At 41.5% G+C, this 27,959-nt stretch overlaps 1 protein-coding gene across 3 annotated transcripts in view; it reads right to left on the bottom strand.

The window, feature by feature from the left end:
- The window catches only part of sorcs2 (sortilin-related VPS10 domain containing receptor 2), a 1,110,317-nt gene that overhangs the window by 360,692 nt on the left and 721,666 nt on the right, over window positions 1-27,959 (bottom strand). For all 3 annotated transcript variants that reach the window (XM_049568808.1, XM_049568804.1, XM_049568807.1), the window contains exon 4: window positions 17,642-17,806. In XM_049568808.1, the coding sequence (XP_049424765.1) occupies window positions 17,642-17,806 (165 nt within the window). The remainder of the gene's footprint in view (window positions 1-17,641; window positions 17,807-27,959) is intronic.

Raw genomic sequence — 27,959 nt, 5'->3', positions numbered from 1 at the left:
CCACTTCACAGGTGTGCCTTATCAGGGTTAATTAGTGGAATTTCTTGCTTTATCAATGGGGTTGGGACCATCAGTTGTGTTGTGCAGAAGTCAGGTTAATACACAGCCGACAGCCCTATTGGACAACTGTTAAAATTCATATTATGGCAAGAACCAATCAGCTAACTAAAGAAAAACCAGTGGCCATCATTACTTTAAGAAATGAAGGTCAGTCAGTCCGGAAAATTGCAAAAACTTTAAATGTGTCCCCAAGTGGAGTCGCAAAAACCATCAAGCGCTACAAGGAAACTGGCACACATGAGGACCGACCCAGGAAAGGAAGACCAAGAGTCACCTCTGCTTCTGAGGATAAGTTCATCCGAGTCACCAGCCTCAGAAACCGCAAGTTAACAGCAGCTCAGATCAGAGACCAGATGAATGCCACACAGAGTTCTAGCAGCAGACCCGTCTCTAGAACAACTGTTAAGAGGAGACTGCGCGAATCAGGCCTTCATGGTCAAATAGCTGCTAGGAAACCACTGCTAAGGAGAGGCAACAAGCAGAAGAGATTTGTTTGGGCCAAGAAACACAAGGAATGGACATTAGACCAGTGGAAATCTGTGCTTTGGTCTGATGAGTCCAAATTTGAGATCTTTGGTTCCAACCGCCGTGTCTTTGTGAGACGAGAAAAGGTGAACGGATGGATTCCACATGCCTGGTTCCCACTGTGAAGCATGGAGGAGGAGGTGTGATGGTGTGGGGGTGTTTTGCTGGTGACACTGTTGGGGATTTATTCAAAATTGAAGGCACACTGAACCAGCATGGCTACCACAGCATCCTGCAGCGACATGCCATCCCATCCGGTTTGTGTTTAGTTGGACGATCATTTATTTTTCAACAGGACAATGACCCCAAACACACCTCCAGGCTGTGTAAGGGCTATTTGACCAAGAAGGAGAGTGATGGAGTGCTGCGGCAGATGACCTGGCCTCCACAGTCACCGGACCTGAACCCAATCGAGATGGTTTGGGGTGAGCTGGACCGCAGAGTGAAGGCAAAGGGGCCAACAAGTGCTAAACACCTCTGGGAACTCCTTCAAGACTGTTGGAAAACCATTTCAGGTGACTACCTCTTGAAGCTCATGGAGAGAATGCCAAGAGTGTGCAAAGCAGTAATCAGAGCAAAGGGTGGCTATTTTGAAGAAACTAGAATATAAAACATGTTTTCAGTTATTTCACCTTTTGTTGTTAAGTACATAACTCCACATGTGTTCATTCATAGTTTTGATGCCTTCAGTGAGAATCTACAATGTAAATAGTCATGAAAATAAAGAAAACGCATTGAATGAGAAGGTGTGTCCAAACTTTTGGCCTGTACTGTACCTGCATAAGAATGACAAATAAAGTGAACTTGAACCTGAACCTGAACATGAACAGGTTACATTTGTTAGCTAATGACACTCGTGCCTGGAAAGTAGACGAGAGTAGGCGACCGCAGCGGCGGGTGGTGACAAAAAGCTGTGGTGAAGTTGGACAGTATCCCGACAGTTTCCAGCAGCCTTCAGTCCGTACAGGAAGTCACAGATACACTCACATCCTGTCTGGAATGATGTCAGTTAATAAAAAAAGTGATCAGACCCAAATATCAGTTTAGTTTCAGTCTCCAGTTGTTTTAATTATGATAGATTAATTTATTAAAATGCTTTACAGGTGATCTGTAATTTATGTTCATGGTTTAACCTCAATTTTACATAAATTCTCCTGTAATCATCATATCAGTTTGACCTGTCCCCTCAACTACCCAGGCTAAATAAACTGTGTTTGACTATAAAGTTAATATTTTCAGGAAAAAAAACAATAGCTTTCATTAAAGATCAGTCAGATACAGTCAGGGCTTCACATCTGTATGCTACAGATGTTATTTTAAGAATCCTCACATCCCACTGACCACAATTCTCTGTGTTGCCAAATACTTCAATAATTAAAACAGTCCAGTGTTAATATACAGTAGACTCTGTATAGTTTATGATGAATGTATTTAGTCTCTGATGACTTAACTTTGCACTGGGAGCGAGTGTCTCACATTGTGCCTCACAAACCTACTCCTTGTCCCACATTTGGTTTATTGGGACCCAGTCACCAAAGCCTGTAGCAATAGATTATAAAGTCTAACTCCAGTCCTATTACCAGCTGTATCCTTTACAATGGAGGATATATCGAGTCTATTTGGATCACCCCAATTCACCCAATCAAGCTACTGAATTTCATGCGCCACCAAGTTAAGACTGAGCTCAATTCATTATTCATCACAGCAGGTTTCGTGTTTGTGACTGTGTGTGATGCCTAATATTTTATGAGCTGTGTGTTTGTAGTATGTGTGTGTTGCCTGAGCTTGTACAGTATTGATCGCACTCATAATGAATGAATATTGATTCCTACGCATAAGGTATCCTTGAAGCCTGAAAAGTACATTGGAGCTGAGAAAAGTATTTCACCATACAAACTTCCTCTACCATAAAGAAACACAACACAGTCTCATTGAACACTATCTCTGTCATTGACTGAGGTTTAGTTGTTAAGGCAGTACATCCTGTTGAAATCCTGCACATAACATAATTTCTGATTCAGGGTAGGAAAAAATGAGTCATTAGTGATCAAACTCAGTTGTAAAGCCAATTACAACTGTAAATTCCAGGCTGAGAAAAAGAAAATATGTTGCTAAATGAACAGTGCACCCAAAAATGAAAATTCAGCCATTATCTACTCACCTAAATAAATGACGTTTTTCCAAATAACTTTTTATGTCAGGACACTTGGATCACTACGGACGAGCAATATGGAGATATTTTGTGGTTTCATTTCTGTGTTCTTGGACGTTTTAATCTGGGTCGCCGTCAGCCATTAGGTGTGCAGTTGTGTTACTGCCCACTTCCCCTTCGGATCTCTGTAAACGTTGTGAGGACTCTAAAACTTCACCAGAGCCTCCCTTGGCATATGGGTGAGTAGATAATCAGAATCAGAATCAGAATCAGAAATACTTTATTGATCCCCGAGGGGAAATTGTTTATGTTACAGGTGCTCCTTGCAAGAGAGGAAAGATACGTGAAAATATAAGAAATTTAAACAATAGTATTAACAAATATAGAGTTAAATAAACAGGAATTATTAACAAACATAAACTTAAATAAATATATATATATACATATATATATTGTAAACTGAACAAGATTATTTACACAAACAAAATATATACAGTCAGGGTGAATGGGGTTATTGCACAAGTTAGATTAAATTATTGCAGTGGGTGAAATAGTCACAGGGCCACTCAGAGGGAGGAGTTGTACAGTTTGATGGCCACAGGCAGGAATGATTTCCTGTGGCGCTCAGTGGTACATCTTGGTGGTATGAGTCTCCCACTGAAAGTACTCCTGTGCCTGACCAGCACATGGTGGAGTGGGTGTGAGACATTGTCCAAGATAGTTCATAGCTTAGACAGCATCCTCCTCTCTGACACCACCATCAGAGAGTCACACTCCATTCCCATGACGTCACTGGCCTTGCGGATCAGTTTGTTGAGTCTGTTGGCGTCCGCCACCCTCAGCCTGCTGCCCCAGCACACAACAGCATAGAGGATAGCACAGGCCACCACAGACTCATAGAAAATCCTGAGCATAGTCCGGCAGATGTTGAAGGACCTCAGTCGCCTCAGAAAATAGAGACGGCTCTGGCCCTTCCTGTAGAGAGCGTTAGTGTTCTTAACCCAGTCCAGTTTATTGTCAGTGTGTACCCCCAGGTACTTATAGCTCTCCACAATGTCCACACTGACCCCCTGGATGGAAACAGGGGTCACCGGTGTCTTGGTCCTCCTCAGATCCACCGCCAGTTCCTTTGTCTTTGCCACGTTGAGCTGCAGATGGTTCTGCTCACACCATGTGACAAAGTTATCCACAACAGCCCTGTACTCATCCTCATCACCCTTGGTGATACATCCAACTATAGCAGAGTCATCAGAAAACTTCTGAAGATGGCAGGTCTCAGTGCGATAGCTGAAGTCCGTGGTGTAGAGGGTGAAGAGGAAGGGAGAGAGGACGGTCCCCTGCGGGGCCCCAGTATTGCTGACCACTCTGTCTGACACACAGCGTTGCAAGCGCACATACTGTGGTCTGCCAGTCAAGTAGTCTACAATCCAGGACACCAGGGGGGCATCTACCTGCATTGCTGTCAGCTTGTCACCCAGTAGAGCTGGACATATGGTGTTGAACGCACTAGAGAAGTCAAAAAACATGACCCTCACAGTGCTCGCCGGCTTATCCAGATGGGTGTAGACACAGTTGAGCAGGTAGATGATGGCGTCCTCAACTCCAAGTCGGGGCTGATAGGCGAACTGGAGGGGGTCCAAAAGTGGCTTGACCATGGGCCGGAGCTGCTCCAAGACGAGTCTCTCCAGTGTCTTCATGATGTGGGAGGTCAATGCCGCGGGTCTGTAGTCCTTGGAGCCACTGGGACGCGATGTCTTAGGCACAGGAACGAGGCAGGATGTCTTCCACAGCAAGGGGACCCTCTGGAGACTCAGGCTCATGTTGAAGACATGCTGAAGTACTCCACATAGCTGGGGGGCACAGGCTTTGAGCACCCTGGGGCTGACACCATCAGGTCCAGCAGTGTCAAATCTGTTAAAAAACAGATTCAGTTCATTGGCCCTGTCCACGCTGCCTTCGACTCCTCTGTGGTTGTTGGTCCTGAAGCCAGTGATGGTCCTCATTCCACTCCAGACCTCTCTCATGTTGTTCTGCTGGAGTTTCCTCTCCAGCTTCCTCCTGTACCTCTCCTTAGCTTCCCTTATCTTCATCTTCAGCTCCCCCTGTATTGTTCTCACCTCCTCCCTGTTACCAGCTCTGAAGGCCCTCTTCTTTGCATTTAGGATGGCTTTGATGTCCTTTGTTACCCACAGTTTGTTATTTGGGTAACAATGGACCGTCCTGGCTGGGACAGTGGAGTCCACACAGAAGCTGATGTAGTCCGTGATGCATTCTGTGAGTGCATCACGACGATAATGGCTGAATTTTCATTTTTGGGTGCACTATCCCTTTGCTAAGCGTCCTCCCATCAGCCTCCAGCTGAATGCTTTCTTGTTAATTAGATTCCTTACTTCCATGTACAGCCTGCCCATATCAAACAGATTAAAACCCAATGAATTTCTTTCTTATTTACATGTAAACTACAAAAGTTGAGGAGGAGTTAAGTTGGCTCAAACTTTTCAACTCTTGGACCAAATGTCCCACCTTTATGTCTCTGGCTCCATTTCCACTTCATAGTACACTTTCAATTAGAGGGTGTGTGCATGTGTTTAACAGTTGTAAATGTAAACTGACACAGATCTTTTTTCTTTTTTTTTTTTAAATTGAAATAATGAATCAGAGCAGGCTTTGTCTGCAGTCCATTTTGTAAGGGAGTTAGTTTGTCAGTCAAAGGTTAGTTTGTGTCTGAATGCCTGGTCAAGTGTGGCTTGACGAGGTTGGCTGCTAGCGCTAGCATCAGAGGCTGTGCTAGCCTGGACCCCCGGGTTCGCTGCTAAATGCTCTACGTTGAAGTGATATTTCAGGCTTGAAGTTCTCCAATGGTACGAAAATTTCTTACTGCAGAAATTGCAGAGAACACAGCTTCTTTCAACAGTTCCATCTGGGCATTTTTAAAATGTAAATGTTCCATTCATGGGGCCTGATGTGGTCCATTCTCAGCTAGAAAGACTTAATTTAGAGTTATTTGGACAATATTAACTCTTACAGTTTTGTGTTTAGTCACATAAAAAAAGACCATTTTTTGTGTTATAGGGAGAATGACACTACCACCTTATAAGGCCCATACTGAGCAAAGAATACTTGGATCATAATTAATGTTCGGCAACTTCCGTACTTACTATCAATGAGCAATAATCAGGACGTTGTCAAAGAAAAACCCTTAATGGACTAGTAGTTGTGAAATGTGGTATTGCAGAATAAGACATTATTAAGTGTTTCATAATGACTAATGAATAACCAATATGTTACTGATATGAATGTTAACGAGCAACCAGTAAATGGTGAAAATGTGTTCCTTAATATGAAGTGTTACCCTGGTATCTGCTATACAACGGTGCCTGTACACTCATCAACCAGCACCTGAGAATCCTCCTCTGCAGTATAATTGTCGGTATCAATTACCATATCTTAACACTTCAAATAACACTGGCTATTTTGTTTCCATGTATGTAGATGTCTAAACACCACAGTGAGGCATTCACCTCGAATCTTGTAATTAAAATAATAACAAACTGTTTGTTAGCCACAGGAAAGTACTTGTATTTTACATTACTGTTGTCTCTTGTTTCATAGAGTTAGCTACCGTGACAAAAAATAATTGTAGTAACCAAGGTTATTTTTAACCCTTATTTTCTTTTTTATTTGACTCTTTCAAATCTTACTTTTTGTGTCTTTGTATGTTGCTTTGTACATATTTTATATCTTGTCTAAATACTTTTTCTATGTCTTATCTGCAGCACTTTGAATGATTTGTTGTTTAAGGACTAAGGATGTATAACTATCTGTGAAATGAATTAATAAAACAAGCTCAAGTAATAATAATGAGTATAGTAAGTAATAATGTGATTTATTTAATAGCACTAATAAACCCAATGTGTTTTAAATATAGAACAACCAGGTTTATGTATTTATAAGCAAACAATCTTAAATATTGGGCCTCAATATTTTTTGAGTGTACATGATAAACTGATTAACTGAACAAGACTGGCTTACAATTATTTTTGATGTGTTGTTAGATAGCTAACAAACAAACAAACTACAGCAGGGCTGTTCAATTACTATTTCAACTGGGCCGCATTTCAAAGCCAGATCATGCCAATGGGCCACAATTTTAGCAGCATGCAATATGAATATATTTATACAACAGTTAGTTGGTCGAGAGACAGTAAAACCGTGATGATATTGGAGAACAACATCACGGTTATTTCACTGCGTATGTATCACTCCGCCTCACAGCTGATTGCAATCAACAATCAAATCAAAACTGACAGTGACAGTTAGGTTCAGCAGTTGCGTTGTAGGCTAATTAATTCATCCACTGTCAAACAGCCAAAAATATGGATTTATTTCCTAAAATAAGTTTTGAATTGAACTATGAATGGTCATCAGAGGAAGATGAGGGAGAGGAGAAGCTGAATCCATCTCAGCACACATCCAGGCTTGTCAGTGTTTCATCAGCGGAGCTCAATGACTTGGAGAAAAGCAACATACTGTCAGATCAGAAGGCAGAGTCGGCTGTGCCTGTGAAGTGACAGTCCACCATGCAGTCACCAGAGACTTATTTCACCGACTGCACAATTAATGGAAACGTGCAGATAAATGTGTATAAAGAGTAAGTGCCTGGCGCACCATGTCTGCGTTACATAGCAACGGTGACAGCGGAGTCCTGAGGGAACTATTTTTGTTGGCGGAAGACAAATAAAATGCTTAAATTATCTATTTTGTCCTCATTTTTCAACATTTCTTAATCAGCCTTGCTTATTTAACTGTTGAACTGTTGTATAAAAGCAATATCACACTGGAGTTCGTGATGTTGTACTGTGATATCGTCACAGCTGTGATTCGGTCGTAAGCACGAGGCCGCAGGCCGAGTGCCGAAGACAAGAAAGCGTGTTGGATATTGTTGAAGCTAATTTGCAAGGAAGTCAGGGCAGTGTCCAGGGAGGGACTGGCTGTGTACAAGATGGTGTCGTTGGCATATAAATGGATGTGCAGGGCTCGACAGTGCGAGCGTTTCACTCGCATTTGCGACTAAAAATAGGTGTGTGCGAACTGTAAAAAATATATATATATATATATATCTTTTTGTATATATTTTATTTTTATATTTTTTACAGTTTGCACACACCTATGTAGGCTAGCTGAAGCAGCCTATATTTTTGTCAATAAAAAAATATGATAATCTAACTGCAAATGTTGGAGGAACTCCAGCCGCCTTCCCTCTTCCCTCTTCCCCGTGTGACACAGTTATGGGCAGTTTTCCAAGCCACTGTCGGCACAATGAATATAAATCCCACTGTAGGCAGGGTGGAAATAAGTCAAAGTTTGGTGTAGGCAGGGACGGTTTTTGCTACGGGCAATGTGGGCGACCGCCCAGGGCACAATATATGTGAGGGCGCACAAGCACCCTCCAAAAAAACAAAGAAAAAACAACAACAACAAAAAAAAACTTGCCAGTTTTCTAGACTACCGCTCATTTCCACGTCAAGTTTGTGGAGTGGGCGCTGGGGCGCCCCTATTATCACGTTTCAATCAGCAGCAGAAAGGAAAGGCGAATTCTGGCGGTTGTGGGTTGAACGGGGGTCACAGACAGGAATACGGCGGAGGTTCATAGTGCTCACAGTGCTCTGCGGCGCAAGATAACGGCTTACCGGCGACAGAGAAGTCCGACTCCAGGTCTAGTAATTTCCTCTTTCGTTGGTGTCATGACTGCCCAGTAGTACCTGGACAACCGAGCCGTGACGGCACACAGGTATGTGGCGTGTCAGAGGAGTAACGAGCCGTTCACATTTCTGTCTCTGTGGCAGGTAACGGGCTTTACTTGTCAGGGGAGGAGGGTGGCTGGTTGATTTTTATTTTATGTATTTATTTTATTTTGATCCCTATGTTAATCACTTATTGATGCAGTTGGGGACCGTTCTCCACGGCCAGGCTGTCGGCTGGGTGGAAATAAGTCAAAGTGTGGTGGAGACGAGGGACCGGGAAAAGCGGTGGACCTCCGGGGAAGCCTGCTCCGTTCTCCCCGCAGTTAGGGACCGTTCTCCACGGCCAGGCTGTCGGCTGGGTGGGAATAAGTCAAAGTGTGGTGGAGAAGAGGGACCGGGAAAAACAGCAGACCTCCGGGGAAGCCTGCTCCGTTCTCCCCACAGCTAGGGACCGTTCGCCACGGTACAGTTGCTGGGCAGGGTGGAAATAAGTCCTGCAGAGTTTCAGAGGACCTGGAAAATGTTTTAGGATAGTAATAACATTATATAAGATAATCATATTGCAAAGATAATATATATAAGATAATAACATTAAAGACAAAATTAAATTGCAATACTTTTTCAAAACTTGATGATTTTACCTTTCTGTACATTTTGTATACAAATTCATTAAATAATTTTGCTTGTAAATGTCTATTTGCATCACGTTTATTATGGAAAACACATTATTTGATCAATTTACATTGTGCCCCTAAAGTTCTTTGTGCGCTCCTTACTTTTTCAACTTAGGAGCACATGTGCTCCTTGGGAAAAAAGTTAGCGTCAAGCCCTGATGTGAGAACTATCTGCAGCAGAAGCAATGTTGTTAATGTAGATTTTGAACAGGGTTGGGCCTAGTATGGACCCCTGAGGAGCACTTTTAGACAGGGGCAGTGGGTCAGACAGGAATCTCTCAGCTCTTACAGACTGTACACGACCAGAGCAGTAGCTGTTGAACCATGCCAAGGAGTTTTCAGAGAATCCAATGTCTTTAAGCCTGTCAAGCAGGATGCTGTGATCTACACAGTCGAACGCTTTCACCAGGTCAACAAACACAGCCACAGCCAGTATTCTTTGTTGTCGATGGCACATATCAAGGTGTCATTTAACACCTTAAGTGTTGCTGTGACACAACCATGGCCAGATCTGAAACCAGACTGCATGGAAAGTCAAAGGGTTTTCCCAGTGCATCACAGACGTGGCCAGCAAACCCTATTGGAGTGTGGAATGCGGAAATACAAGCTTACGAGAAGCACTTGAAGGCAGCAGTTTCGTCTGAATGCGTTGGTTACGACACATTCTTGTATTCCAAATATAAGAGGACACTGCTTCCTGGTGTGGACTTATAATAATGGACTGATGAGAGACAGAGAGGAGGTAGAGCTGCTGCAGTCGGTTTGTGCTCGGTGTGATCTGATGTCCTAAATCACATCAGATCACACCAAGCACTTATATACTAGTACACGTATAAAAGTAACAGAAGTAACTGATGGCTTGTTTGAAAATGTACTGTTACTTTGTAACGCATTTTCCCACCTCTGATTATGACTGGGAGGAGTGGATTCATTTAGATTGACATATTCGTCTTGACACAGGCAGGTTTCAATGAGGCTGAGTAAATCAATATGATTATCTGATATTAATTTGTTTACTAACACTGCTTTAGATGATAGAGTCCTGATATTTAACAGTCCACATTTAATTCTCCTGTTTTGTCTTTTTGTCACAGAAGAGGTTTTATTTTTTTATTAGGTTTTTATGCACAACTCCTCTTTGTTTGACTTTAGATTTAAATAATTTAGGTGGTCGGGGGACAGACACCGTTTGTTTAACACTATGGGTGGGTAACTGCACTAGAAGCTCAGAGAAGCGTGTAAGACTGCAATTCCTGGTCTCAACTCTGGGTTGTCAGAGTTTTGAATTACTAATAAAGTTGGCCAGGTTTCTAGATATGAGAGTGGCTCCATCCAAAGTGGGATGAATGCCGTCTCTCCTAATCAGACCAGGTTTTCCCTAGAAAGTTTGCCAAATATCTATGAAGCCCACATCGTTTGCTGGACACCACCTGGACAGCCAGCGATTGAATGATTACATGCGGAGGGGTCCAGAGAAAACTACGGAGTCCGACATAGTTTTAGCATATTCACACACCGAGGCAACATTAATTTTAGTGACCTCCGTTCAGCGTAATCGGGTGTCATTACCACCCACTCTGGCCCCAGGGATACATCTGACTATGGCTGCTGGTGTTGCTAACTTCACGTTTCTCAAAATAGAGCTGCTAATGGTCAGAGTTTTCTCCTCAGCGGCTGTGCCACTGAGTGGTGAATAATGGTTGGAAACATGAACAGGCTGGTGGTGAACCGTGGGCTTTGGCTTGGTACTATGCCTCTTCCGGACAGTTACCCAGCCTCCAGTCTGCACGGGGGTTGCCGGGGAATCGCTAGCAGAGGCTATGCTAAGTGACTCTGTGCCAGCTACAGGGGGCCTGCTAACTACTGCAGCTACAGAGTGATTTTACATGGTGCAGAGCCAATTCACTAAGCCTCCAATGCAGCAATTAAACTGCATTAGTTACAATTACCGCTGCCGCTAAAGGAGGCAGAGGAATGACTAAACATCTGGCACACCGAGCAAGAGAGAGCAGAAGAAGGAGAAGCCATCGCTAACTGTTAAGCTAATGTAGCTAACAAGGCTAATAACGTGCAAACAACAGCTAAGATTAGCAAGAAAGTCGTTAAAAAGGGGAAAGCTATACGTGCTTAAACAGAACTAGTGTGGGTAAAGACGTGAAGTAGATGTTAAGCAGCTGAAGTGAGGAAAAACAAAACTAGCTGGTAGAAGTTTACTAGAGCAGCACAGAGACGCTATCACAGAAACACCGGAAGTGACACAACACGCTTACCACAGTACTTCAGCACAACAGCCCCCAGTCTTCACATCTACTGCTATTCTATGTAAGAAGGGAGTGATGGGATCATAAAGATGAGTGGTCTGCCATTCAGACAGGTTCTAAAGAAAAACTGTTTAGTGAAAGAAAAAAAAAATCTCTAAACCAACTTAATTGGAGGTAAAGGCATCAGAGTGAATCGGAACTGCAGGTACCTATCTGTCATTGGTCACTGCACCAGAACACACTGTGAACCCACAACAGTGGCAGCTGCCGGACTTTCAAACAGGGGAAGCTCACTTGAAGTTTACATCATAAAATTTGTCATATTGTAGCGAGGCAGTTACTTATGAAAGGATCATTTAATTGAAGCCGTTTTTCACACAGTCATGCCATAGAACCACAGCAAAACACACCTCAAAGAATTTCAGATCGGTTTAACGGTGAAATCGAGCTATATGGCTTATGGAAATAAGGAACTCCGGACGGCATTCTGTCAGAAGACTCCACTCGCAAATATCTGCATGGGACTGAGCTCGAAATGCGACGATGCCGGTATGTATTTCCAAAGTGCTGTCAATCACAAAGGGGTTCAGCCTTTTAGATAATTCCCCCAGTCATCATGCATACACTGAGGGTCCTCTCCTGCCTACCGCTCCACTAGGTCCCAGGGAACCTGAGCCTCCCTGGAAGTGACGATTTTGTCGCATGAAAAAAACCTGCTCAGCGCTGACTCATAGGAATGCTTGGAGGCTCTGTGTCCACCATGCTGACAAGAGAATGTGTGACAGGGAGGTCGCGTTTGAAAACTGGTGATAAACAGCTGATGTTTGAACATCATAGTCATAGCACATTTAATGCAATGTAAATTCTTATTATAATGTAAATTCAATAGTGCATATTTCACCATTTCTTCTATGATTTTTAGGGGAAGCTCAGCCTCCCTCGTTGTCTCAGAGCAATCGTCCCTGACCCACAACTAAAGCAAGTATTGTAGGTCACAGTTGAACCGGGAAGTGGGTCTGTATACTTTGATTGGTGTTTACAATGGATAGTTTAGGTAATGGTTTTACTGTTAGCTCTCCATTTCTCTTTCAATGCAGTTTGGGGGCAATGCATGCTTATTTGCACAGCACCTTTAAATTAAATTCATTATGGATGTGGACTTAAAATCATTGTTTTATTGTATGGCCTTGCTGCCCTGGCTTTTGGCCTTTGTGCCCTCAAAAAATTGACAACATGAAAGGCCAAGTGGCCTCGGCCCTAAAATAACGAAATTCCAGGCCTGTATGCAATTATAAAAATACATCTGAGGACATAATTTATATTATATATGTCTCATTTGGTTATTTTTATTACCTTGTGTTGTCATCGGTTATCAAATTATTTTATTTTGTATTACTCTAATTGCTTGATTTGCTGAACCTCAATCTACAGGGCAATTAGTTGCCAACGTTGCTTATCTGTTTCAGTGATGGTATTTTATCTTTATTTTAGTTTTATCGTTTTTAGTATTTTCCTAAAATTGCCTCATTTATTTGTTTGAATCCTGCACGAGTATCTGTCCACTTCATTGGATCTCAGTGAAGGGAAAGTGGTCCATAACTTTAAGTTTGGAGACAAAAAATGTAGGCTAAGCGCCCTGTGGTTCATTGCCCAATAGGAAATGTAGAATACTCAGAAGTACTTTAAAAGTACTTGAGTTACTTTTCTTAGGGAGTAACGTTGGAAGTACTTTAAAAGTACTTGAGTTACTTTTCTCAGGGAGTAACTCTGTAAAGTAACTAGTTACTTTTCAAAAAAGTAATGCAGTAAAGTAATTTGATTACTTTTAAAGTAACTCTTACCCAACTCTGGAATATCCACATTCCTCGAGATACCGTCCAAGGAGAGGGAGTTGCAGCCATTTTTAACTCCAGTCTATTAATCAATTCCAAACCTAAACTAGATTAAAATTCCTTTGAAAGCCTAGTCCTTAGTCTCTTACATCTGACCTGGAAAACCTCACAGACACTTTTATTTGTTATAGTGTACCGTGCTCCTGGCCCATATTCTGAATTTGTATCTGAATTCTCAGAATTTTTATCCAGTTTAGTTCGTAAATCAGATAAATGTATTATTGTAGGTGATTTAACATTCATGTTGACGTTGATAATGACTCCCTCGCTACTGTGTATCACATTATTAGACTCCATTGGCTTCATTCAGGGTGTACATAAATCCACTCACTGTTTTAACCACACCCTCGATCTAGTTCTGATGTATGGAATTGAAATTGATAACCTAACAGTCTTTCCACAGAATCCCTCTCTATCAGATCATTATTTAATAACTTTTGCGTTCTTTCTACTCGATTACACGCCACTCAGCAACAGTTACTATACTGGGTGTTTATCGGATAGTGCTGTCGCAAAATTTAAGGAAATGATTCCATCAATGTTGAATTTAATACCACGTCCTTCTGTAACAGAGGTTTCCCATACGGACTTTAAACTCTCCCAAACTGATCATCTTGTTGATAGCATTGCAGGCTTGCTGGGAACAACAATCGACTCTGTGGCACCTCTTATAAAGAAGTTAACAAAGCAAAAAGTTCGCTCCTTGGTACGATGTCAAACCCGAAAATTAAAACAAATATCGCGAAAATTAGAAAAGAATTGGCGATTATCCAACTGGAAGAATCTCGTTTAGTCTGGGAAAACAGTCTCAAAACGTATAAGAGGGCTCTCCACAATACCAGAGCAAATTATTACTCAGCATTCACAGAGGAAAATAAGAACAACCCCAGGTTTCTTTTCAGCACTGTAGCCAGGCTGTCTGAGAGACAGCTCTATTGAGCCTTTTATTCCTTTAGCCCTTAGCAGTGATGATTTTATGAGCTTTTTTAATGACAAAATTCTAACTATTAGAGGCAAAAATTACGACCTCCTGCCCTCAAACAGAACCAATCTGCCCTCAAACACAGCTGTAAGACCTAATATATATCTAGATAGCTTCTCCCAAGCTTCTCTTCTACAGTTGACCTCAATGATTTCTTCATCTAAATCATCAACGTGTCCCCATTCCAAATAGGCTACTTAAGGAAGTCTTACCTTTAGTTATGATCAATATATCTCTATTAACAGGCTATGTACCACAGTCTTTTAAGACAGCTGGAATTAAACCTCTTCTATAAAAGCCCGCCCTGAATCCAGAGGTGTTAGCGAACTATAGACCAATTTCTAATCTTCCCTTTCTTTCAAAGATTCTTGAAAAAGTAGTCACAGACCAACTGTGTTACTTTCACCATGATAATAATTTATTGGAGGAATTTCAGTCAGGATTTAGAGTGCATCATAGCACTGAGACAGCATTAGTTAAAATTACAAATGATCTTCTGATTGCTTCAAAGGACTCATCTCTGTACTTGTTTTACTAGATCTTAGTGCGGCATTTGACACAATTGACCATCAAATTCTGCTACAGAGACTGGAACATTTAAGTGGCCTAAAAGGTTCTGCACTATGCTGGTTTAAATCTTATCTATCTGATCATTTTCAGTTTGTTCATGTTCATGATTAATCATCTGTACGTACTAAAGTTTGTTTTGGAGTTCCACAAGGTTCTGTGCTTGGACCAATTCTGTTTACTTTATATATGCTTCCCTTAGGTAACATCATTAGAAATCACTCTGTAAATTACCATTGCTATGCGGATGATACACAGTTGTATTTATTGATAAAGCCAGAATAAACAGATCAATTAACTAAACTTCAGAAATGCATTAAAGACATAAAAACCTGGATGAGCTCCAATTTCCTTATGTTGAATTCAGACAAAACTGAAGTTATTGTTCTTGGCGCAAAACACCTCAGAAATTCTTTGACTGATGATATAGTTTCTCTACATGGCATTGCTCTGGCCTCTAGCACTACCGTAAGAAACCTTGGAGTAATATTTGACCAAGATCTGTCTTTTAACTCCCATTTAAAACAAACCTCAAACTGCGTTTTTTCATCCGCGTAATATTGCAAAAATGAGTCCTATCCTGTCCCAAAAAGATGCAGAAAAGTTGGTCCACACTTTTGTTACCTCTAGACTGGATTGTAATTCCCTTTTATCAGGTAGCTCTAATAATTCTTTGAAAACTCTCCAGCTAATTCAGAAGACAGCGGCATGTGTGCTGACAGGAACTAAGAAACAAGATCACATTTCTCCTCCCTGCATAATCCAGAATTTAATTTAAAATTCAATCAATCAATCAATTTTATTCATAAAGCCCAATATCACAAATCACAATTTGCCTCACAGGGCTTTACAGCATACGACATCCCTCTGTCCTTAAGACCCTCACAGCAGATAAGGAAAAACTCCCCAAAAAAACCCCTTTAACAGGGGAAAAAAAACGGTAGAAACCTCAGGAAGAGCAACTGAGGAGGGATCCCTCTTCCAGGACGGACAGACGTGCAATAGATGTCGTACAGAACAGATCAACATGATAAATTAACAGTAATCCATATGACACAGGGAGAGAGAGAGAGAGAGAGAGAGAGAGAGAGAGAGAGAGCGAGAGAGAGATATGCAGGTAATGACAGTATCTTACAACAACATTAATGGAAGTAATAATATTATAGTTATAGTTCTGGTTACTGCGGTACAATATGTTGAAAGTATGTATTAATACCTGGCAGTATACATGTGTGACAATAATCATATGTGTATAATAACAGAAGAAGTATGACTAATGACTAATGATGGCAGCAGCAGCAGGAGGCATCTGGCGGGACCACGGCAAAATTCTACTCCTAATTTACAAAGCTTTAAATGGGTCAGGCTCCATCATATATTAGAGAGCTCATAGTGCCATATTATCCCACTAGAGCACTGCGCTCTGAGAATGCAGGGTTACTTGTGGTCCCTAAAGTCTCCAAAAGTAGATTAGGAGCCAGAGCCTTCAGCTATCAGTCTGCTTTTCTGTGAAATCATTTTCCTGTTTTGGTCCAGGAGGCAGACACTGTTTTCACATTTAAGACTAGACTTACGACTTTACTTTTTGATAAAGCTTATAGTTAGGGCTGGCTCAAGCTTGCCTTGGACCAGCCCGTGGTTAGGCTGACATAGGCCTAGTCTGCCGGGGGACCTCCAATAATACACCTCCTATAATACACAGAGCACCTTCTCTCTCTGTCTCTCTCTCTCTCTCTCTCTCTCTCTCTCTCTCTCTCTCTCCTTTGCTAACGCTCATGTCCTGTTACTGTATCTCGCTAACTCGGCTCTACTGCATGTCATTAACTCGGTTCCTTCTCCGGAGCCTTTGTGCTCCACTGTCTCACATGTTAACTCATATCGCAGCGGTGCCTGGATGGTGTGATGTGTATGGTTGTGCTGCTGCCTTGGTCCTGCCTGATGTCTCTCACTGCTGCTCTTATCATTAGTCATACTTCTACTGTCATTATACACAAATGATTATTGTCACTCACATACATATACTATCATATATCAACGTATTGTACCACAATAGCCATAATTATTATTATAATATTATTACTTAAATTAATGTTGTTGTAAGCTACTGTCACTACTGTCTGTCCTGCATCTCTCTCTCTGTCTTTATGTATAATTTTGTGTACGGATTACTGTTAATTTATTATGTTGATCTGTTCTGTACAACATCTATTGCGTGTCTGTCCGTCTTGGAAGAGGGATCCCTCCTCACTTGCTCTTCCTGAGGTTTCTACCATATTTTTTCCCCATTAAAGGGTTTTTTTGGGGGAGTTTTTCCTTATCCGCTGTGAGGGTCCAAAGGACAGAGGCATGTTGTATGCTGTAAAGCCCTGTGAGGCAAATTGCTATTTGTGATATTGGGCTTTATAAATAAAATTGATTGATTAATCACTGCTGGAGCCATGTTGTCATGTCCACGGATCTCAGCAATTACACTGGTGAGAACAATTTTATTATAACTGAAATAAGTGATGGCCAAAACTATAGCATAAGTTCCATGGCCAGTTTATGTCATGTGCATAAGAGTTGCCTTACAGCAGTATTATTGTGTGGTAAATCATATATTAAGTTTTCTCTGAGGTTCGCGTTCTGCTTGTAAGTATGAAAATTGAAATTTAATGCATTGCTGAGCTGCACTGGCAGAAGAGATGTCCTGCTGGTGTATCATCACTGCTGGTTTCTTGTTCATTCTTTCAGCTACAGAAGCAGCTATCTATTTTCATATTTGTGCAGTGCTTTGATACCCACCCTGCCCTCCTTGCTGTAGGCCAGGAGCTTGTCCTCTTCCTTAGGGTGAAAGATGAGTGTGTCTGGAGTGAAGGATATGGACTGACGCTGGAAGGAGGAACCTTCGTCTGTGCTGATAAACAGCATCTGATCCCTTTCATTAATGGATGAACCCACCAGCACCACCTTAAAGAGAGACAAAAAAGAAGAGGAAGGACAGAAATCAGAGGTCAAAGGATCATTTCATGAAGTCAGCAGTCTGTGGAAAACTACACAACACTATCCTCCTACTGTCAATACTTGGGCATGTTGCAAGAGAAAACTGATGAATAGAAATGCATGCATGCCTATGCATGCACATTTATTCAAGGACATTCTTTGGGCCATAAGAACTTTCCATTAAGCTTAAAAGCTCCTTAGACCGAGGTGACACTGTTTTTATTATCTATTCAGATTTTTATACCTCCTAAAGTCATTTAACACAAGGCACAGCAGGACCTGTCATCTCACCAATTATAATTTTGTCCTGGACAGCCATAAGTGAGGCTACCAATAGGGGTGATCAATAAGAAGTAATGGGCCAATCACATTCTTTAGGAGTTTGTAAGGAGCGGGAAACTGTCCAGTGAGGGTTCCTAGGCATAGGTGTTTATCATCGTTACAATGTTGTTTGTACCTGATCTTTACAGAAAGCAGTGTGATGACAACTGTGTTCTTTCTTAACATCTCTTTCACATATCAAAGCATGCATTATCGTAACTGCTTTATGTTATCATCTGTATGTCTGTCCATTATGTTTATCCTATGTTGTCTATCCTTATTTGTCAATATTTTTGTCACATTATTTTACCAATTAAAAAAAAGTTTCTGTTGTTCCCAGTGAGGAATTGCTGTGTTCTGACTTCCTCTCATCTCCAGATTACCTTTGAGGCACCTTTGGAGTTGTTGTTCATTTGCCAATCTCAGTGACTTCCTCCCTGAAATTCTGTGCACAGAAACAGAGTTGCACTCCCTTAATGGTCTGAGCAGGGAGTGACAGTTTGACTCAGCCCACTCTCACTTCAAACTGAGTTATATGCTGTTCTAACTTTTTGCAAAACAATAGCCCAGTTCAACCTAACTGTTTTTCCTTTGGTAGAAATCCAATATTAGGTTGATTATGTTATATGTTGCCGTCTACTTCAGCCTCCCACACCCAGGGCTGGTTCTCCTACCAGACACTGCCGTCTACTCCAGCCTCCCACATCCAGGGCTGGTCCTCCTACCAGCCACCTCAAGCCTCCCACACTGAGGGCTGGTCCTCCTACCAGCCACCACCGTCTGCCTCAGCCTCCTACACCCAAGGCTTAGAATCCTACCAACTGCTGCAAGTGCCAGGGTCTCAGTCTCAGGGTGGCCCTTCAGACCAACCACCTCCAGCTCCAACACATCAACCTCCAGCTCCAACATCTCAACTGAGAGATGTTGGAGCTGATCAAGATTCTCACAGACGCTGTGTGCTAACTTAACTTGGTTCTCCTTGTTGCGAGAAAGTTAGCAACGAGGAGAACAATTGGTTCCAGGAATTGAGACAGCGTAAAGCAGCCCTTGAGGATCAGGAGCAAGAGAGGAGAGGTGAGCCCCCAAGAAGTGACAACCCACCAAAGACAGCTACTGCTATCAATGTAAGCTATGTGGTCAGTCAAAAAACAAACTCACTGGCCACACACAGCTGCGTGGGAAGTGGTACTGTCCTGCATCTGGACAGACCATCGCAGAGTGGAAGAGCTCATTGTAAATATGTGAGACCATGGATTCACAGGACCACAGATGATTTGTCATTTGTTAAAATATAAACTGAACATGTGAAGGTTTCTCTTCTCTGCATGCTCTTTGTTCTTTAGAAAAAGAGAGCTATTTCTCACCTCAGTGAGAACAGTCGCCGAACTTGATTGGACAGGACTTTTACAGTGGCATGTGACTCTGTGATATCACAGGTATCTGTAGAAGGTCTGCTCCCTTCAGACTTTTTCTCTTTTCTGCTGGGCCTGGAACAGTCCAGATGCTCTCTTACTCTGGAGATGCCGAGCATCTCACACCTCTTCGCCCTGAGCTGTGGACCAGCCCAGAGGTGCCCAGACAGGTCTCCACTTACCCTGGGCTGCCAACAAGCTCAGACCGTTGTTTACAGACTCTCTAAACCTGAACCAGAGAAGTTAGAGGAACTTACTTTCTAGCAACAAGGAGAACCAAGTTGAGTTAGCACACACTGTCTAACTCTGCAACTCTGAGTGACCAGCTTCCTTGGAGTTTCACCTTTAGAACAAAGGACACAACAAAGATTGCATCTGGAACCACAGCTCTTTCCCACCTTCCACTGCCAACAAAACAGCACACCACCAAAGCGACTCTTTCTTCCATCCATACAAGGATTGGTAACACAACAACTGGGCATAGCTTTATCACAGCTTTACAGGCTAAGAAAGACTGTTTAACTTGTTGTATGTGATTTAATGCTGTCATTGAGTTGTTGTGATTGTTTGCAGTTAGGTCATTGGTTAGTTGGATTCACCAAAGCTAAGTGTTTAGTTTGCTAATGCTGTTCACAGACAGATTCTTGTACACAACCAAACAATCTCTGCACTAATCCAGACCGTTTGCAACACAAATCACATTCACATAGACTCATTAACAAATAGGCTTTCAAAAGAGATACACCCAAAGAGCCAACTCAAAGTTCCCGCTACTTTTTCTTTGTCTTTGTCCTGACCACACGTTCAGATAAACGCCTCACCCAATCTGAAGCCAGCTTTGATTCGGCCATCTTGTAGTTGTTTTGTAGGCCCTTTGATCACCACAGCTGCCTTTGTGTCTGTGTGTCTGTGTGTTCCAAATTAATAGTTTAGCGTATTTTATGAGACTGATATCTTTAACTGGCTATCATTTTTCCCCTTACGGGAATGGTGCCCCACAAGGTTATTTAATGTTAATTTAATGTTAATTAAGTCATATTATTTAAATATATTATTAATTATTATTAAATTATAATTATTCATTATTTCCGATAGCCAGTTTACAACATTAATGGTGTCCCCTTGGTGAGGCCTAATATTGTTGTTCCCAACATAATTGATGCCTCCATGTGACGCCTAATTTATGTTCCCTACATAATCGGTGCCTCCGTGTGACGCCCCAATTTTTGTTCCCTACAATAGTTATTTGTTTACATAGTTTTCGCAACTTGTGGTTTGTTAAAGTGTTATTGTTACATTTGCAACTCTTAAAAAAAGTACAAGCAGTAACATTTGCAATTCTTGGAAAAAAAAAAAAAGAAAGAAAAAAGCCTTTTCCAAACAGGCACCTTATCAAAATATAGTTGCATTTGTTGCATTTGTAACTTAAAAAATAAAAAACATAACAAAAACACAGCTCTTGTGGTGTAACAGAAACACAGCAATCCTGTGGGTGGAAGATTCCAGGTGCAAATCCTGGCAAGAGTGTGCAACTTGGGGGGACGCTGCTGAGCTGCCACGACCACATCCTCGAATGAGCCATCGGCTCCTGCAGAGGCCACCTCGACGCACACTAACCCTGACATCGCTGCCCTCAAGCTCGAGTTGCTGGCCTCGCTGAGGAAAGATATTGCTGATATTTTTAAAAAGGAACTCCAGGATACTCTCGGGGATACTTAGTCTAAGCTCGACCTGCAAGCGATGAGGACAAAGCTGGCGAATGATAAAGCTGCTACCAATGCTACCATGTCCAAGCTAAAAGGTGTGGTCGGAGAGATGGAGCACTCACTCACCAAGTGTGTGTGTGTGTGTGTGTGTGTGTGTGTGTGTGTGTGTGTGTGTAGTCCAGTCCATAGTCCTGCCTCCCTCACAGAGACAAAGACACTCGATGACAAGAGCTTTCCCTCTGTTCATTACGCTAATGAACCAAGTCACCTGGCTGCCAGACGATGCACGGCAGTGAACACTCTTGTCATCCAGTCTCTTTGGTGGAGAGAGACAAGGAAAACAAACACGCATGAATATGGCAATTAATCGTTGCCAGAAAAGTTACCGTCTCCCTTTTAATTTACCGTGCAATTAACCGACTTCTCGCATATTGTGACAGGCCTAATTATGATTCCCAGTCCTGCCCGTCCATATGTTGTTTTTGCAGTGAGAGAGCTCCTCTTGGACATGGAGGACAGTCTCAGACATGGGGGTGAGAACAAAGTAGATGTCCTTTAACAGGTCAGTATGATGGCTTTTAAGCCTCCAAGCAAGAGCTGCTCCAGCTGCGTATCCATATGTTAAATCATTTATTGTTGTTGTTGTTTGAGGTGTAGTTTTGTCAGTGTTTTGGTTAGCTGTTCAGTATGAGAGATGATTTATTTTGTCATTTGCTCCATATTTCTCTTTTGGTCCTGCTGATGGCGCAGTTGGTCCTCCACAATTTTCTGAAGCTGTTGTTCATTTACAAAGCCAGAATCATTTTCCTTTGTGGTTGAAATTCTCAGACGATTTTGTTTGTTTCCACTGTTTTTGCCAGTGTTAACATCTTCTTGGGAGTTAGAAGCTCAGACAATCCACATACGTATGTCCATAACCAACAGAGAATGTGAGGAGCAAGTGAACCCTGGAGCAGGCACTGAATTTGAGGGTGGAGCCTCCTCTGATCCTGCTTCCATTTGACTCAAGGACTCCAAGTTGTCAGCCATTTTGTTTCCTTTATTCCTTTGTTCCAGAAATAAAGTTTTATGTCCACATCCGATGTGGGGGTTTTCTTTTGTCACTCAGTATTTTTCCTTCAGTCGAGTCCCCTCTGGGGTGCCACTTTTTTCTGTGGCAGTTTGAGGTTTAAGTTTTATTTTATTTTGTTTATGTTATTTTATTTTTATTTTGTCAGTTTAGGTTTGTCTTGGGATTTTTTTCCAGGGTGCCAGCCAGGTCTCTCTCCTGGCATGTAAGATGGTCAGTCAAGTTTTAGGTAGTTGTGTTTTTTTCTGTTTGTCATTTAGTTGTTTGTTTGTTTTAAACCCAAAACCTCACAAATGAAGTACCTTATTAAGAAAATACGCCCTACATTGAGTGACAACACAACAATAACACAACACCACACAAGAATTGCTATACCAAGCAGAGTATATTATCGTGAAATGAAAAATGAAGACACAATAATCATTCATCATAATAATTAATCATAATAAAGTTAATCGAAGGATGGCTATTGAGAACGGCAGGTGAAATGAAGAAGGAATTGACAGCTAACTTTAGTTTCACTCTTAACAGTTGTTCTAGAGATGGGTCTGCTGCTAGAACTCTGTGTGGCATTCATCTGGTCTCTGATCTGAGCTGCTGTTAACTTGCGATTTCTGAGGCTGGTGACTCGGATGAACTTATCCTCAGAAGCAGAGGTGACTCTTGGTCTTCCTTTCCTGGGTCAGTCCTCATGTGTGCCAGTTTCGTTGTAGCGCTTGATGGTTTTTGCGACTCCACTTGGGGACACATTTAAAGTTTTTGCAATTTTCCGGACTGACTGACCTTCATTTCTTAAAGTAATGACGGCCACTCGTTTTTCTTTAGTTAGCTGATTGGTTCTTGCCATAATATGAATTTTAACAGTTGTCCAATAGGGCTGTCGGCTGTGTATTAACCTGACTTCTGCACAACACAACTGATGGTCCCAACCCTATTGATAAAGCAAGAAATTCCACTAATTAACCCTGATAAGGCACACCTGTGAAGTGGAAACCATTTCAGGTGACTACCTCTTGAAGCTCATGGAGAGAATGCCAAGAGTGTGCAAAGCAGTAATCAGAGCAAAGGGTGGCTATTTTGAAGAAACTAGAATATAAAACATGTTTTCAGTTATTTCACCTTTTTTTGTTAAGTACATAACTCCACATGTGTTCATTCATAGTTTTGATGCCCTCAGTGAGAATCTACAATGTAAATAGTCATGAAAATAAAGAAAACGCATTGAATGAGAAGGTGTGTCCAAACTTTTGGCCTGTACTGTATATATACATATAAATATATATAGATATAGATATATACACACACATATATATATACTGTATAAACACAATATACACAATACAAAACATAGTATAGCATATTAATAAATTTATTAATATATTTTAATAAAGAAAAAGCTTGATTGTTGATTGAGTTTATTTCTCACACACACTCTCTTTTATACCCACAGCCATCAGACTTAACAATTCTTTGTTAAATAGATGATCTTACAGACTTCTTTGAAATTTTCTTTTCGGGGATTAATAAAGTTCTTATTCTTATTACACTGACTGCTTTTCAGTATTTACATAAACACTGAAAATAATTTTGGTATTGGTATTATAACTATGAAAATGGGACTGTGGTCAAGATAATTTGAAAAAAGATACAGAAGGATGAGCAGCAGGGGATATTTGCAGCACAGCTGGTGGAAAAGTGAACAATGTGCACAAAGGTGTGCTATACATAATATGCTATACTGTGTTTTGTATTATGTATATGGTGTTTATTCAGTATGTTTATACAGTATATAAATACTGTGTGTGTATATATATATGTATATATATATATATATATCCCACTCTGGGGTTGAGGTGAATAAAATAACTGTGTTGTGACCTAAATAACATGCTGTTGCTATCTGCAGAAAGTATTAAAGCATGAACTCCCGCATTTTTAATGTACGAAAGCATCCTGTATCATAACTACATGTGTGCCGTTTGTAACAAACCAAACCGCATGAAAATCAGTTGAAAATTCAGTGAGTTATTCTATTTTACTTGTGCATACAGCTCCTTCCTCAATAGAAGTGAATGCACTGTGGAGGCGAAGCGAGACCCATCCAAGATGGCGGCTGGCGAGGACGTCGGCTCCAATAGGCAGTGGTAGTCAATGCGGCGTCTATGTATATATGTCTATGGTGTGATTGTAGGAGTTCCTGGGTGTACATACGGGAGGTGCAAACTAATGGAAAAATACGGGTTGTCACAACATGCTTCTGGGATTTCCTTCCTGGAATTATGGTTCCACTGTTCCTTGTAGTCCCTTTTTGCTTCTTTTACTGCTCATCTTACGTTGTAGGCTGCTGCTTTGTAATTGTCCGTGTTGCAGTCCTGGGCCCTATTTCAGAAAGCAGCGAAACCCTGAGTCAGTTACTATGGCAACTTACTCCGTTACTCCTAAGCCTGCTGGCTTGCAGGTTTGCTTCATCTAAGCCTGAGGCTGAGCGTGTTGCAGGTAGGAGAAACATGGCGGCGTCCTTTAGAGAATTAAGTCGTGGACGTTGGGGCACAGTTTATTCATAGGTTGCTGCGTCAGGCAAAGGTGATTAGACCCTGTTTGAATTAGTGCTGCACAATTAATCTAATCGCAGTTGCAATTGCGATGTCAGGCTGTGCGATTAGCCTACATAACCACAAAAAAGGCTGCGATTTACAATTTAATGTAAATAAATGTTAATGTGTGCGTGAATGTGACTACTTCTCCTATAGTGCGTGGAGTTTGTTGACACAAGCTAGCCTGGTGTATGCAGCACATTGTTATGGCCGCCGCCGTACCCCCGCCTCAAAGTGTAACTTTGTGCATAGTTGTGTGTCTCATGCTGAGCAGGCTGTGTGAGACAGGTCCTGCACCTGATTGGCTCGCACTGAGGAGGTGTGCCTTCCCTCCACCTTCCACCTCCTGCCTGCATCTCCTGCATTTGGATTGAGCGGTACCACATCAGCTCCACCAATCCCTAGGCTGCAGCTGAGGAGCCACGGCTATATAAGACTCAGCCAGATCATCAGTCGGGTGCTGTAGAGCAGCTTGCCAGACGTGTCTCCAGAATATTGTAAATGTTAATCGTTGCATTAACTTGAGTGTTGTGAATTACATGAGGCACTTGAAAGATACCTAGGACTGGGCTAGGGAACAGAAGGTTCAATAACTGATTTCACAAACCGATACACGTAGGTATTTTTTCTGTGTTTAGAGAACTAGGGGTGCTGTTCTGCTTGTGTTACATTTGAACTAAGCGAAAGTTAACTGGCGATGATTTTGTTTTGTTTTTGATTTACTTAGTCTCCGTATTTAGTAACTCTATTTTTGAGCGTCCTCTTTGGGTTCAATTTGTTTCTTTGATTTGAGCAGCATCCATCCCATTTCCTTTAGCTTTGCCTTGCAATTTCTGTTTGCCAAACCTTGTTTAATAAATAATTTAGCTTTTACCAATTAGAACTGGTTTATGTTGCTTCCCTTTTCACACCACGAGCTAGGGGTCGTAACAACATATGGTCAGGTGACCACCTGGCGTGCAGCAGTGACGAACATAGATGCTGAAGAAGAGCGTGAGCACGACCAAGAACAGGAGTTGGTGGCGAAAAAAACCCTGTCTATTACATGACGATACACTGAGTTCAAGTACAGCAGCGTTGAACATTGAATTGATTCAAGATGGTGCCCCCAGTGTGGATGCCTGTTGCAGCAACTCCTGCTCACCACTGAGCTTTTTTCAATTTCTTTTTCATTTAACTTTCTTATTTGGAGTTTTTTTCCAGTTAGCTAGCTAGCACCTATGTTCTGTTTTGTTATGGAGACAAAGACCTCTCTCTTTATAGCGATCTTTATGGGGTGCCGTAAAGTGTTCATTTCCCCTGATAAGTTGGTTTTAATTCGTTATTTGATTCTATAAAGTCTGACCATCTCGAGCTTTTATTTTGGTACTTCCGGTGACCGGCAGTGTGAATTTGCATATTAGCTAAATATTTAGTTTCACCCAAAACATTTAGATTTAACATTTAGATTTAGATTTAGATTTAATATTAAGATTTAACATTTATATTTATTTTTATATTTAGCATTTAGATTTAACATTTAGATTTAGATTTAGATTTAACATTTAGATTTAAATTTAGATTTAGCATTTAGATTTAGATTTAATATTTAGATTTAACATTTAACATTTAGGTGCCACATTTAATATTTAGATTTAACTATTTAATATATTTCTAAGTTAACAAATATTCCTGTAAATGTGGTAAAAGGTGACGTTAAAAAATTCACAATACTTTTTTAAACATTGTTTGAAGCTAAATGTGGCAAAATGTTGATGTTATTTTCAGCGTGAGGCACTTTACAAACGGCACCCCATAGGTCTTTCTCCTATTTTTCCACGGACATTATCGTGTGCAGGTACCCGGCGCCCAGCTGTGGCTCCATTGTTTACACCCGGGACCAGCTGTTAACGCTGCGTCACACCGCAGTGCGGCCCGAGGAGAGGCACGATATTCCCTGCGAGCTGCGGAGAAGGAGATGGGGATGTCGAGCTGGAGTGCAGCGCCAACACTGGAGGAGACAGTACAAACCCGTCCTCCTGTCCATCGTCATGGGGAACTTGCCCCAAAATCCAGACTCGCTGTTCACAAGCAGATGGACCATGCTCACATTCTCCAATACAAAGATGCCCTCTCCTCAGCCAAATCACAATACTTCGCTGAAATAATCTCTGCTGGTGCTGGGAACACCAGGGTCCTGTTCTCAGTGGTCAACAACACACTGCGCCCCCCAGATTCCCTTCCCCCACACTGTTAGTAATTGATGTAATTTCTACAGTAAATCTTACTACAATGCATTGTATTTATGTTTTTACTGTAAATGGCAATGCATTATGGGAAATTTATTGACAGTCCTGTAATATTATTGTAACAACACTGTACACACTGTACAAGCCAGATTTTACAGCTGCCGCATTGCATCACGGGATCGCTGCCATCTGAAGTTTGAATTTTAAGCGCCCAACCAAGAACCAACATCTACACAAGAGGTCTGTATTGTGATCAGATAAGGATCAGAAGAACTCAGGTATGTAACGTTAGCCTAAAATAATATTTCTGTTGAACTGAATGAGTGACTGTTTGGTCGACTTTTGATTCAATGACATCAGATTAGCTAGTTAGGATCATGACTAACTTTAGCCGGCTCAGTTAGTTAGGGGGTTACTTCATGGATTGAAGCTAGCTAGCTAGCTAACTTATTTCTAATCATCTAAAGCATTTCGAAAACGTCAGAATGGCTTGTCCGTCGTAATCCAAGTGCCCTGAAGCCACGGCATGTAACTCTACAACCAGAACAATCACAATCCCAAAAATGCTGTTTCTAGAGAACTTGCTAAAATATCTGAAATTAACCAACAATCTTACTTTTTCTTAACATATTTCGTCTAGGTGCTAGTTTGGCTTTACTAGACATTTGATACATTCTATCTTTTACGACCCTATTTTACAAGCCGCAAAAAACCTACCGTCCCAAAAACGCTATTTCTAGCATATTAGCTAAAATATCAAAAATTAGCCGACATCCTCACATTTTCTTAA

This window comes from Epinephelus fuscoguttatus, linkage group LG23 (assembly GCF_011397635.1).
Source record: "Epinephelus fuscoguttatus linkage group LG23, E.fuscoguttatus.final_Chr_v1".
In the NCBI taxonomy this organism is placed as follows: Eukaryota; Metazoa; Chordata; class Actinopteri; order Perciformes; family Serranidae; genus Epinephelus; species Epinephelus fuscoguttatus.
Note: the sequence above shows the minus strand (reverse complement) of the source record. Positions and strands in the feature narration are given on the sequence as shown.